The sequence below is a fragment of the Lissotriton helveticus genome, chromosome 3_1 (genome assembly GCF_964261635.1).
Source record: "Lissotriton helveticus chromosome 3_1, aLisHel1.1, whole genome shotgun sequence".
NCBI lineage: Eukaryota > Metazoa > Chordata > Amphibia > Caudata > Salamandridae > Lissotriton > Lissotriton helveticus.
Genome location: NC_136061.1, coordinates 1,749,700,531 through 1,749,714,450, shown reverse-complemented (window position 1 = coordinate 1,749,714,450; position 13,920 = coordinate 1,749,700,531). Strand labels below are relative to the sequence as shown.

The following is a 13,920-nucleotide window of genomic DNA, read 5'->3' as shown; positions in this document are numbered from 1 at the left end:
TGTTCTTTTTTCCTCCCTCTTTTTCTTTAATTTTCACAGAAAAGGTCAAAGAGGCTAGAGGGTGAAAACATTTATATCAGGCATAGCAATTTAATGTTGGAGGTTTGTATAAACTTGGAGCTTTTTCTTGTAACAAGGCTGTTTCTCTCGTCCTTATTTTTACTCTTTCTTGTGCTGTTTTGCCTTGCATGCTCTGCATTGGAAATATACATTTTTATGCTTTTGCATGCCGACAAGATGTGATCTCACTATCTCCTGTCCAAGTTTCTATTTTTATTTAGTCAGTAGTATTAGGGAAATATAGGATTGGTAATAAGACTGAACATAGAACAAATGCATTTAATTCCTACTACGAATCAAATTAAAATGCGTGCTGAAAATACTTTTACTTGGAATAGTTTCCACACAGTTAAGATTTCCCCTTTGTCTCAATGTGAATGTCCTTGGCATTAGTTATGGGTCCTTCACATGTCATAGGGAGTCCCTCTTGTTACTTTCGTCCTTTAGTGAGTATGCTACCTTGAATTCTCAGTGCTTGGTGACCTTGACATATCTTGTTGGAATGCTGAAACTTACTTCAGGGTTTCAGTTTTAATCTTTTGCAGAGTTTCCTGTAAAATGAATGAAGGAGCAAAGTCTACTTGTAAAACACAAACTCTTACCTAGAAAAAAGTGTTCCCGGCACAAAATGTAATGAAGCCATACAATCTAACTGAAATTTTTTTAGACCTCTACATAATTCAAGATGATTAACTTCTGAGTGAAGATGGACCCAGAGACAATTCCATAGTTGCTATTCGTAATAAGAGAAGGCTCGCCCTCCTTGTCTAGTAAGGAGAATAAGAGGAATTGATCGCAATAGTGCATCGGAAAGATGTACTCAACGAACAGGAGTGTAAGGATGAATCAGTGATTGCATGAATGTAGAGCCTTGTTTATATGAGGTCTGGCAGGCACAAAGAGTCTTAAAATGAGATATTGCTGCACAGGTGGCCGATGCAAGTCTTTGAGACGTGATGAGATGAGGCTTGGTTGGTGTAGGCCAAGTAATACTTTGGCGGCCAGGTTCCATTCAGTTGCAGAAGCTTGATTGATTTCTTGGGGAGTCCCAAATAAAAGGAGTTGCAATAATCAACGCAGAGACGGAATAATGGCCTAAAGTACTGTGCAACAGAAGTTGATGAGAAGCAGAGGAATCACTTTGAGTAACATGCACAGATAGGAAAAGCACATGGAATTGAGAGTATTAATTTGCTTTGTGAATGAGAGCTTAACCTCAAAGAATACCGCCCTATTCTTTGTAGATGATGGAGCATTGCTCAATTCTGGTGACCAGGTAAAAGAGGCCCTTTCAAAGAACAGTAGCCCAGTCTTGCGACCAGTAAGTTTAATTAGAGTGACTATTCATCCACGATATATAACCCCTAGCAAGCACAAGTTAACATTTTGGGCAGAAGTAATAATTTATCTGCAAATAAGATGACAATCTAAGAGTCGCCCGCGTATGTCATCAGAAAAAATACATCGCCATATAAATATTAAAAAGTGCAGCACTCAGTGAGGCGCCCTGAGAGAGTCACTAAGGGCTTAGCTTGTGGACAGACTGGCTTTAGAACAACCAATTGAAAATGATGACTATTGCTCAGGATATAGGAGAGCCAGGCTGCACTGAGATCTAAAAGAATAGGTGGTGCGTTGCCACCTTAATCTAATATCATTTGAATGTCCTCAGTCGCAGCCTACAGTGTGACCTGGGTATATAAAAGTCGACGGAAGCCTGGATGCAAAGTATTAAGACTGCTACTTTCAGTGAATGAGGAGAGTTTGTTGTCCACTTTGTTTTCTACAATCAGCTTAAGGCTTCTTCAAAAGTGGGTCACTAATAGCTCCTTTCCATTGGTAAGGGCCACCTGCAAAATCTAGAGCGAGATTGTGGAGGGAGACGAACTATGGTGCAATAGAGTCACGTCATATTGAAAATACGTGCTGGACACACTATCATTTGCAGAGTCAGACTTAACCTAAGGGCACTTTTTCTTTTTTTTTTATGTCCTTCTGTTGTAGCAACAGGAATTGTGAAACAGTGACATTCAGGTCTTCAGAGTTGACCACCATCAAATATGAATCTCACTGAAGCCAAAAGATGGGCATAAAAAAAGAGTTAAGGAAAAGGAGAAATAAATATAAAAGCCTGGCATAGTGTAAATATTTTTATCTATCTTAAAAACTTCTCTCTTAGAATTGCAGGTGATTTGAATGACAGAAGCAAAGTATGTGACCCTTACTTTTCTACAATGTTTTCATGAGCTTTGAATTTAGTAGTGTAGACTCTTTATAGATTTCACTATAATCAGGTATTTGTCTTTCCAATGCCTAACAGTGCTTAGCAGTAGGAAGCTCATCAGCATACCACAGAGCAAAAGGCATTGACCTTCGGGGATGTGCTAAATTAAGAGAGGCAACCCTATCAAAGACCATAGAAATCCAGTCATTAAAGAGAGCGTCATGGAGAGAACCTTTCTCCGGCTTATCAAGCCATTATATGTTTGCAGTCAGCTAGTTCAATAAGAAATTTGCCACTTTCCTCGTACCTTTGAAACTGCAATGCTTCTTGCTACCTCTTACAAAAACTAACATCACTTCTTAACTTGCTGCATTTCCAAGGTTTCCGACCTTGGTTTGACTTCAGGTATTCAATCTGCAGCTATTCTTCAACTCCCTTGGTCCAGCGGCTGCTTTGCATTGGAAAGAGCTTTTTCCTGCATTGTGATGCTAAAGCTTTGTGTTGTCCGTGTAATATATTTTGTTATATAAATGCTTTCTCTTACTTGATCCTCTATTAAGCTTACATGCAGCTTACAATCTCAATAAGTGCATTCAGATTGTGATAAAGTTTATTCCTGTTGATACATGATTTTAGTCGTTTAGTAGATGCATACCAACTTACCAGCTGTTTTACAGGTTAAGAAACCTCAAGATTGGAATGGTTATGGTTTGTAAAAAATATTTAATCAAAGAAGAATTACATGTGGGTTTATTTCCTGTCTGAGTGGATACTGTGCCATTGGTGAATGTGCTTTGTAGAAGCAGCAGTGGAAGATGCCCTTGTCGGCAAGAAGAGAACTCCTAAAAACAAAAAAACAAAAAATCCATTAAATATTTTTCTCATGATTTTGAACAGCTTAGAATTCAAAATGTTTGGTGCACAGGAAATTGAGAAGAAAGAAGAGGAGCAGTGCACTGCATGCAGTTTGAATTGTATATTATCTTTCATCTTTAAATAACAACCAAGTGTCTATTTTTGTAATCAGCTAATGGAAAGGTAGTTCCGTTGTCGTTGCAGCTGTTGACTTTTATATTTGTGTGCCACCTGGAAACCTATTTATTATTTTTAGAACACGCTGAAGTTTATGAAAGATATTATCACCTTTTGCATTTTCAGTTTTCTAAGAGGAAGAAAACGAAGTGGTTTAGACCACACAAAGCAAAGTAAATCTCAGGAGAATTGATACGTCTATCAATCATGGAAAAATAAATTTCCATGCAGATGCCAGTACTCATACAACATTTCTCATTGCATGATGTCATGCCACTGTAGCCCTGAATATAAAATGTACTGGCTTTTGTAGCAAAATCTTAATATGGAATGCTTCTTCTCTCTCTCGCTCTTCTGTATTCTGCTCAGCGCCCTATTCAAAGACACTTCAAAACAGCAAATACTATTAGAACTATCTGAATGCTACTGTACCCACAATTCTGTAAAATAAAAACAAAACGAAGACCAGGCAATGACAGTCCATTTGTCTATGGTTATAGTGTACTAGAGATCCCAGTGTTAACTCTTTCTTTGTACAAACAGACTCCCTTACATCAGATCAAAAGACCATAATTCACACTGCTTTTACTCAGATCATGCTGGCTCTGAGAAAACCACAAACAGAAAGGCAATTGCATATGCATTACAATCATTAATCTCCTCTAGGCTCTTCCTATCTGTGGAGCAGGGCAATCCTTGCCTTGCCTTTTCATTAACTTGAAACTTTCTGCTATGAAAGCTAAGAAATTGCATATTGTGTCAGGATTGAAGGACAGGATTGTGCATCTCAAACACCTTACTAACAAGAAGACCTTTCCCAATACAGATTGAAATTAAAATCCTTGAACGTATAGTCTGCCTCACAAATCCAGCGAATGATCATCAGAAACCTTCTTACAAAACAGTAGACACAGCAACTTAACTACATTGGCCGAAAGCTTTTTCCTAGACAGGAACTCGAAAGATGGAAGTATCTTGACTTCAGTACCGCAATAGTCATTTCCCATTTAATACAAACCAGCAGATTCTTCCGTACTAGTGCTTGTTTGAGGGGTATGTCCTGCTGAAATTACAGAACACAACGCTACCCTACAAACCAAGCCTGGGTCTGGTTTTTCAATAAAAAGAAAATCAAGACCAGCTCTTCGCCATCAGGATCCAAACCCAATTTCAGGTACCAAGAGGGCTAACATCCCCCAAGCACTCTCCCCCACTGTGTTGCATAAGATTTTCAACTTGTATTTATAGTTTTCAGATCTGCCATTGCCTCCTTTAATCCCCCAGGCTGTCAGACCCATTGACCCCCTCCGGAATCTATTTGTGTAAATGCTCACAACCATTCATAAAGCATTTTGGGTACAGGAGAAGGATTGAAGAATCCTAAGAATGATCCATTAGAACCAGGTAACAAACTTGAGCCGGCTGAAACAGCTTCATCAGAATTAGGCATGTTTAGCATACCTGCAGAAAAACATCCACTGTCATAGTTTCAGGATCGGGATAGCAGAGGAAATATTTCAGAGTCAGTTGGGAGGCAGATATGTATCCTTCATGGGCTCTTTCTGAACATGAGGGTCTTGAACGACCTTGGATCTGGCCTCCAGTTATTGGAGTCACTCAGATATCTGGAATTGTCAATCTATCAATCAGGGTCTCACAGCGCTGCGTGGGGGGGATTAAGGGGGGATTCATCCAAAGAGGCAGGTCTTGAGCTCCTTCCTAGATTGCATCAGGGAGGGTGATTTCCTCAGGTGGATGGGCAGGGTGTTCCATGTCTTGGTGGCGAGGTAGGAGAAGGACATTCCTCTTGTTCTGGTCTTGCGGATTCGTGGGACGGCAGCCAGCGAAAGCTGGGCGGAACAAAGGTGTCTGTTGGGTATGTGAATTGTGAGGTGGTGATTCAGGTATGTAGGTTTGGTGTTTTGAAGGGCCTTGTATGCGTGGGTGAGGAGTCTGAATGTTATTCGTCTGTCGACTGGGCACCAGTGGAGGCCGCGGAGGTATTGAGTGATGTGGCTATGACAGGGGATGTTGAGGATTAGTCTTGCTGCGCCGTTTTTAGATACTCAGGAGTATTTGGAGGAGTTTCTGGTTGACGCCAGCGTAGAGTGCATTGTCCCAGTCGAGTTTGCTGCTGATGAGGGCATGTGTGAGTGTCTTCCTGGATTTGGTGCCGATCCATCTGAAGGTCTTTCGAAGCAGGCGCAGTGTGTTGAAGCAGGCCGAGGAGACAGTGTTTAACTGGCGGGCTAGTGTGAGCGAGGAGTCCAGTAGAATAACGAGGGTTTGTTTGTGGTTCGTGGGGGCAGGTGGATTTCCTACAGCAGAGGGCCACTAGGAATCGTTCCAATCGGAGGAGGAGGCTCCCAGGATGAGGACTTCTGTCTCATCCAGACGGCGACAGCTTTCATTCCTTTATGGAAGTTTTTCCTGGTGATAGTGGGTTCTTTGGTGAGAGAGATGATCAGCTGGGTGTATTCGGCGTAGGAGATGATGTTGAGCCAGTGGTTCCTGACAATGGCTGAAAGGGGCCCCATCTAGTCGTTGAAGAGGGTGGAGCTGAGGGAGGAGCCCTGGGGTATTCCACAGCTGATCTGTCAGTTTTGAGAGGTACAGTGGTAGTCTAACCCGTTGTGTGTGCCAGTGGGGAGGGTAGCCGATCCAGTTGAGGACATTGTCTCCGATACCGGTGTCATAGAGTATTGTGGCTAGTCACACTAGGTGGGAGACTGTGTTGGAGGCTGCAGAGAGGTCCAGTAGGACGAGGGCCTTGGTGTTGCCCTCGTCGAGGAGGGAGTGGATGTTGTCGGTGGTGGGGAGGAGGGCGGTCTCGGTGCTATTATTGTTTCAGAATCCGGATTGGGGATGCCCAGGACGAGGTTGGTTTCGGTAAAGTCGGCAAGCTGGGCATTGATGGCTTTTTCGATGACTTTGGTTGGGAAGGGGAGCAGGGAGATAGGCCTGAAGTTCTTGAGGTCTGTCGGGTCCGCGAAGGGTTTCTTCAGGAGGGGGTAGATCTCAGCATGTTTCCAGTCGTTCGGGATGGTGGCTGTATCGAGGGAGCAGTTGATGGATCGACATAGGTCTGGTGTGATGGCGGAGGCGGTTCTGTGGAAGATGCGGTGCAGGCAGTGGTCCGAAGGTGCTCAGAGTGGATGCTTTTCACTGTCTTAATGGTGTCGTCCTTGGTGAGTGGGGACCAGCTTTGCAAATTCGGCCGGTCGGGATGGGGTCAGCGTCGGTTGTGGTTGTTGCCGGCGCAGTGGGGTGGTCTTGGGTGTTGAAGAGTCTTGTGGTAGGTGCTGAGTCTGTTGAAGAGGTCTTGGGATGGTGGGGCGTCTGTGGCCTCGCTGTTGATAATGCTGAAGAGTTCTTTGCTATTGTGTACATTGTTGGAGATTCTGTCTTGGAGGGCCTTCTTCCTTGTGGAATTGTAGTCCAACATCAAGTTCTTTCTCAACTAGAAGAACTCTACTCTTACAGAGATCTATGAACCAGCTAACAAGGTGCTAATAGTCTTTGGCTAGATCAGCCAATAGTTTGGACTGGGTACCACACAGGTGACTGATGTACCAGATTGGTTAGAATATGCACATGTTTAGGACACAGAACACATTGTCCTTTCCTAGGCGTTTCGCTATGAAAACCGAACCATAATTATTTCAAGATACTTGATATGAAATGCTAGTCAATGTTTGTGTTACGTTCATCTCGTAATGACATCTCAACACAGTAATCGATGGAGACATTCATGCTCGAAGGGGGTCCTTCATGTCTTTGTCCAATAGCTTGCGGATCATGCCACATAAGAGTTCTAGTTTCTCCACCAGAGCCCACTTCCAGGGCTGAATAGGGTACATGTCCTCTGGCTCCAACGCTTCTGAATTGTTTGGCTTATCTGTATTCTAATGCAAAATTCAGGGTTGCTCGGCTGTCACTCCTAGGTGCCAAGGTCCATAATCTTCATCTGAACCATCTGGGTCATCCTCATGTCCTTTATCCTCATCTGGGATCTCATTTGGAGCACATTAGCTTGTGTGGTTTCTACACACCGGCTGGATTGTCTTTGTCTGAAGGGGGAGGGTAAAGGACACAGAATGTGTGTATTCTTAAGGAAGGCAGTTAGCAGTCTCTGAAACATTTATAGCTGACTGGGCAGGTACATTTTTCGTTTTGCCTCCAACTTTAAATGCATCAAGTTCTCAAGCTCCTGGGGTGTTTGGAGGCTTTTGCATGTTTTTCCTTCTGAGGAAAGAGTCCAGGCCGGCACAATGCCAAATGCTGCAATCGACATTTGAGTCCTCAGAGCCCCATTATTTACCTTCTGGATGGAGGCATCTGAAATCTCATAAAGGCCCTCCTCAAAAGATGGTGGACAGAGGTTTTCCATCAATGCAGCAACCTTGTGGAATTCTTTACCGCTCAAGCTCCGAGTTGAACCTAATCTTCTTTGTTTTCTCAAGCTCCTAAAAACCTTTCTGTTCCCTCCGGGCCCTTAATTCCACTTTCTGTTTTCAGTAGTCCAGGTTCTGCAGCGCTGGGACGCCCCAGGGTAACCACGCGCTCTATAAATCCGCATCCAATCCAATCCAAAAGATAAGAACAATCAACCTCCTGTACATCCAAAAACGGTTTAGTCATGGTGTCTTAAGCCACATTTCTGAGCCAAAAGTCATTAATGCTGACCAATCAGACACTTAAGTAAAAATGAAGTGAAACAATATCTCCCCAACAGCAAATGATTTCCTCTCTAAAATCGAACACTTGTCTTGAATATTAAAGGCAGGTAATTGCTGTGGAACAGCCGATAGCACCATCTACATCTTTGGCCTAGTACTGTACCTATTGTTATTTGGCCTGGGCCACTTCCACCCTACCTCAGATAGTGGGAAGATGTTCTTTCCCACCACCCTCTATTCGGCCTTCCTGACTTGGAAAGAAATGCACCAAAGTGCATATAAACAAACCATATTTTAGCTAGGTAGCAGTATGACATCCCCACAACGAATACAACTGACATCTGGAAATACACAAAGAAAAGCATAAAAGCAGCTAATGAAAAGAAAGATCACCTAATATGCTGCCAAACAGCGAAGAAAAGAGAAAGCACTTTGAATCTCTGTCACATTATTATTACGGGCTAATATAGTGTGATTAGCTTGTCTGTTCTGTTTATTTCCTGTTGTTGTGGCAAATTTAGTTTTCAGATGGTTTTGAAGTTATTTACATTTTTGAATCGTTCTTTGATAGGCTCCTACGAAATATGACAAAGACACACAATACTTGCCTTTGGTCCAGAGGAAGAATCACCACTTTAAAGTGCACCGTTTATTAGATGACTTGCGCTGTCTGATTTGCTACAGCATTGTTTAAGATGTCTACCAATCCTATATTTTACACTTTATCGTCGAAGAACAGGTCCATTGCTTTTAAAGTGAGCCTTCATCCATGCATTGTTATTGTGTATCAATGTGCAATTGCTGTAAGACAAGTGTATACTAGCTTCCTTTGTTAAGCTATAGTATATATTTTATCAAAGCAGTGCATTTTTGTTTTTAAGATTTTGCTCGTTTGCACAATAAAAGAAACAGTGCGCCTTAGAAATGTTTTTTTTTTTTTATGAATACATTTTTATTGGTTTGACAGAAGATACCAGCCATTCATCACAACACCAAGAGAATACAGGAGCATAGGCAACGGTTTGATTGACCCATATTACAAAGCCAGAAGGATACAATGCTAACACATTTGGACATTCCCAGTGTGTCTATATCATTCCCCCAACCACTACCCCAAACCCTTCGAACCTTGTGCCTCATATATGGTTTTTTCATGTGTGACACACCAATCGACCCCGGTCCGCCAGCGCGCAACACTTGGGGGATCAGGGCACTTCCAAGAAGACGCTATGTCCCTCTTGGCCACTACCATTGCCGTAGTGAAAAACAATGTTCGAGGCATATGAGCTGCAGATCTCACACTGTGCATTAGATCGCCACCTGGTGTTGGGCTCGGATGATTGCATGTTGTTGTCGTCTTGGTAGAAGTCTTTGTAGTCACGAGATACGTGACTCCTCCCTTGGACAATATTGCGCATGTGCATCGACTCCATCCTTAGATTGTTTTTTTCCGCCACTGGGTTCGGATGAAACTTTTCCGCTCCGGTTCGAAATCTTCGGCGCGTAAAAATGTTCTTCAAACTTCACCAAACAACTTTCAGTACCGATAAACATCGACTCGACTTCATCAGCTCAATTCCAGTCGTCGACGCGGGCCGTTGGGCCTACCCACGCCTTGAGGCCTACACCTCAGGAAAGGACGCCATTCAAAAGATGCCCCAAGTGTGGAGCAAAATTTCCACACACTGACCCTCACGAGGTCTGTAACCTGTGCTTATCGCCAGAACACGACGAATCCAACTGCACAGCCTGTGCATCCTTTCGATCGAAAAAGAACATTCGAGATCGGAGGGCCCGTCGACGCGATATGCAGAGATCAGCTCCGGAACCAGTGGAAATCTCCGACGAAGGTCCATGCGTCTCAGAAGAAGATTCCGATGATCTCCAGATCGTATCCGAGGCAGATGACTCCGATGACTCCATACATTCGGGTCAACGTATGAGTACCACTACCCCTACCCCAGCCCAAACACCAAAATCGAAGGCAAAGGTCAACACTCCGCCTGCGAGCCCAGTCGGGACCGAAAAAACACTTCAAAAGCCCCGCCATCGAGCCTGGCTCTGAAGAAAATAATGAATCCTTCCAGTAGCTCCATACCGAGCAGGTCACATGTGCCGATACCACCTGTTCCCTCGGCACCGAAACAAAAAGAAGTCCCGGTTCTGAAAGACACTCCGAAACCATCGGCTCCGAGAGACAAAGCGGCTCCGAAAACAACGAAGCCTGTTTCCGATGCCCCGAAAACAGCTTCCACTCCGAAGCCGATACCCTCGATGCCGAAACAGATAAAGCCTGCTTCTGATGCTTCCAGGTCCACGAAACAGGCTTCGGCTCCAAAGACAATATCTTCAGTGCCGAAATCTACGCCAAAGGACTCAACATCAACTCCTAAGGCTAAAGACAAGCAACAAACCAGTTCGGAACGGAAAAAATCGGCGCCGAAGGCTGTGCCTCGAGAAGAGGAGCTTTTTCAATCAGATCCTTTACAAAAAGGATCTACATTGATCCAGAAACAGGACATGTTTCCACTACACCACACAGGAAGAGGAAGTCAGATACAGCACCTACACCTCCAGTGCCTGTCAAGAAGAAGGACTCTGCCACATCTCCTATGCACCCTTCTTCTCCTGTATCAAATTCTCCTCCTCATTCTTCACCACATACACCTCCTCAAGATGTTGATGATGATGAGTATAGCATGGGGGGAGGTAGAGACCCAGATGACCCTTTTCTCTACCCAACAGGTTCACCAGACTGGGAGTAACCAAACCCACAGGATGTACCAGATATTCCTGACCCACATACATATCCATCTAAACCTTCTCCTCCAGAAGACAATATTAGGTTTGGACACTTAATTAATAGGGCTGCCATCTATCACAATGTCACCATGCATTCAGATGAGGCAGAGGAAGATTTTTTATTAGACACTTTTGAGCACTCCCAAAAATCTGTGCAAATACTGCCAATGATTAAAGGAGTCATTAAGCATGCACCACAAGTGTTTAAAGATCCTGTACGAGTTAGAATCATAAACCCAAGGATAGAGAAAAAGTACAGGGCGGCTCTTGGGGACCCTGCCTACATTAAAGGACAGCTACCCTTAGACTCCCTAGTAGTTTCATACGCTAGGAAAAGAGCAAATTCCCAAACATCAGTTGAAGCAACACCTCCTGGTAAAGAATCAAAGATCATAGACGCTTCAGGAAAAAGAATAGCTGCCCATGCTAGTAATATATGCAGCACCGCTAACACACAGGCCCTCCTCGCAAGATACGACAGGGCTCACTATGATCAGTTAGAGAAGCTCTTACATCTACCTGCCCAATATAAGGCACAAGCGAATGACCTCATACAAGAGGGTAAGCTTATATCAAATTCCTCCATTAAATGCGCACTTGATGTAGCAGACACTGCATCCAGAGCAATAAACACCATTGTCCTCCTTAGACGTCACGCGTGGCTACGCATTTCAGGATTTAAGCAAGAAGTGCAAACTACAATCTTAATTCAACCAACAATTGTTTGGTTCAGAGGTAGACACAGCACTTGAAAAAATGAAGAAAGACGCTGACACAGCGAAGTCTATGGGAGGTCTGCAGTCCACCCAGCACGACGCTCCTTTCGTCTCTCCTTCTACAGAGGAGGCTCCAAACAAGCTGGAGCAGACAATTCAACTTCCTTTAAAACAAATACACAAACATCCTCCAATAGAGGATACTTTAGAGGAGGCTACAGAGGCAACAACAACAAGGGAAGAGGTCGAGGAAATAACAATAATCGAACCTCTCCCAACACAAAATAGTTACTTCCTTCTGCTTCCCCAACAGGGTTCCACTCCCGTAGGGGGCAGACTAACACAGTTCCTACCTGTCTGGAATTCCATCACAACAGACAAGTGGGTAAGACAAATTATCCAGTATGGTTACTGCCTAGAGCTTACGGCTACCCCTCCACATATACCACCCAGACAGCGTCCAATGTCCACAGAACATCTAACGCTGCTCCAACAAGAGGTTCTCTCATTGCTGCAAAAAGATGCAATAGAGCTAGTTCCGTTGCAACATCAAGGAACAGGGGTTTACTCACTCTATTTCCTAATACCCAAAAAGGACAGAACTCTAAGACCAATTCTAGACCTAAGGCCTCTCCATCTGTATATACACTCAGATCATTTTCACATGATCACTTTATAACAAGTGCTCCCATTGTTGCAACAAGGCGATTTCCTAACTACACTAGACCTCAAGGACGCCTACTTCCACATTCCCATACATTCTTCTCACAGGAAGTATCTCAGATTTGTACTAGAAGGACAACACTATCAGTTCAAAGTCCTTCCATTCGGGGTCACAACTGCACCACAAGTGTTTACAAAGTGCCTATCAGTAGTAGCAGCACATCTCAGAAGACAACATATCCACGTCTTCCCATACGACGATTGGCTCATAAAAGCCAAGTCATTCAATCAGTGTGTCCAACAAACATCTCAAACTATTCAAACACTGCACGAATTGGGGTTTACAATCAACTACACCAAGTCACATCTCCAGCTCTCTCATGTACATCAATACCTAGGGGCTACCATAAACACCGATACAGCTCTAGCTTATCCCAGTCCAGCCAGGATACAGAGCATTCAAGCCTTAGTCACAAAGTTTCAAAACCAACACTCTCTCCCAGCCAGAGTGTTCATGCAACTAATAGGCATGATGGCATCTTGCATTTTTATTGTACCATATACAAGACTGCAAATGCGCCCATTGCAGGAATGTCTAGCACATCAGTGGAATCAGGCTCAAGGACAACTTACAGACCTGGTGTTGGTGGACAGCTTCACACATCACTCTCTGCAGTGGTGGAACACCAAAAACCTGTCTAGAGGGCGGCCGTTCCTCGACCTGTGCCACAGATAGTACTGACAATAAACGCATCCCTCACAGGATGGGGAGCCCATCTGCTCAACCATGCAACTCAGGGAAAATGGACCGCTCAACAAACGGTGCTTCACATCAATCACCTAGAGCTGGTAGCAATATTTCTAGCACTAAAATCCTTTCAAGTACATGTACAGAACAAAGCTGTCTTGATCTGGACGAACAACATGACAGCCATGTAGTATATTCAAAAACAAGGAGGCACACATTCCCTGCAACTATCCCAGCTCGCACAGAACATTTGGAGATGGGCCATTCCACAAAAGATATATCTGCTTGCAGAGCACCTTCCAGGAGTTCACAATCAGATAGCAGATCTGTTAAGTCGACAGACACAACAGATTCATGAATGGGAACTACATCAGCAAGTTCTACCATTCTTTCACAAGTGGGGTCATCCAGACATAGATCGGTTTGCCACATACGAAAACGCAAAATGCCCAACCTTCGCCACCAGGTTTCCACACCCGCTGTCCAAGGGCAATGCGATATGGATGAACTGGTCAGGCAGATTTGCGTACGCTTTTCCGCCAATCCCACTAATACCACTAGTAGTATGCAAGCTGAGACAACAATCTCTCAAATTGATCCTATTAGCTCCCACATGGGCACGCCAACCATGGTTCACCACACTGCTAGAACTCTCTCTAGTTCCACACCAAAGACTGTGTCTGACACCATCCATGCTAACGCAGAACCATGGAGACATCAGACATCCAGATCCAAGTCAACTGAATCTGGCGATCTGGCTCCTGTAGTCTTAGAGTTTAGTTACCTTAACCTGCCACCAGACTGTATGAATATCATTAAAGAAGCCAGAAGACCTACTACTAGAGCTTGCTATGCTGCAAAATGGAAGAGATTTGCCATTTACTGCACTAATAATCAAATTGATCCTCTAGATACTTCCATCCACAATATCATTTGTTACCTTCTCCATTTACAAAGATGTAATCTAGCATAGTCATCTATACGTTTACATCTTGC

General features: G+C 43.8%; 1 protein-coding gene across 11 annotated transcripts in view; it reads left to right on the top strand.

Moving 5' to 3' along the window:
• LOC144823746 (protein 4.1-like) overlaps positions 1–13,920 on the top strand; it is a 477,862-nt gene that overhangs the window by 296,021 nt on the left and 167,921 nt on the right. For 7 of the 11 annotated variants that reach the window (XM_078682542.1, XM_078682537.1, XM_078682541.1 and 4 more), the window contains one exon: positions 40–102. The exons of the other annotated variants lie outside the window; for them this stretch is intronic. In XM_078682542.1, coding sequence (XP_078538668.1) covers positions 40–102 — 63 coding nt within the window. The remainder of the gene's footprint in view (positions 1–39; positions 103–13,920) is intronic. 11 annotated transcript variants of the gene reach the window in all.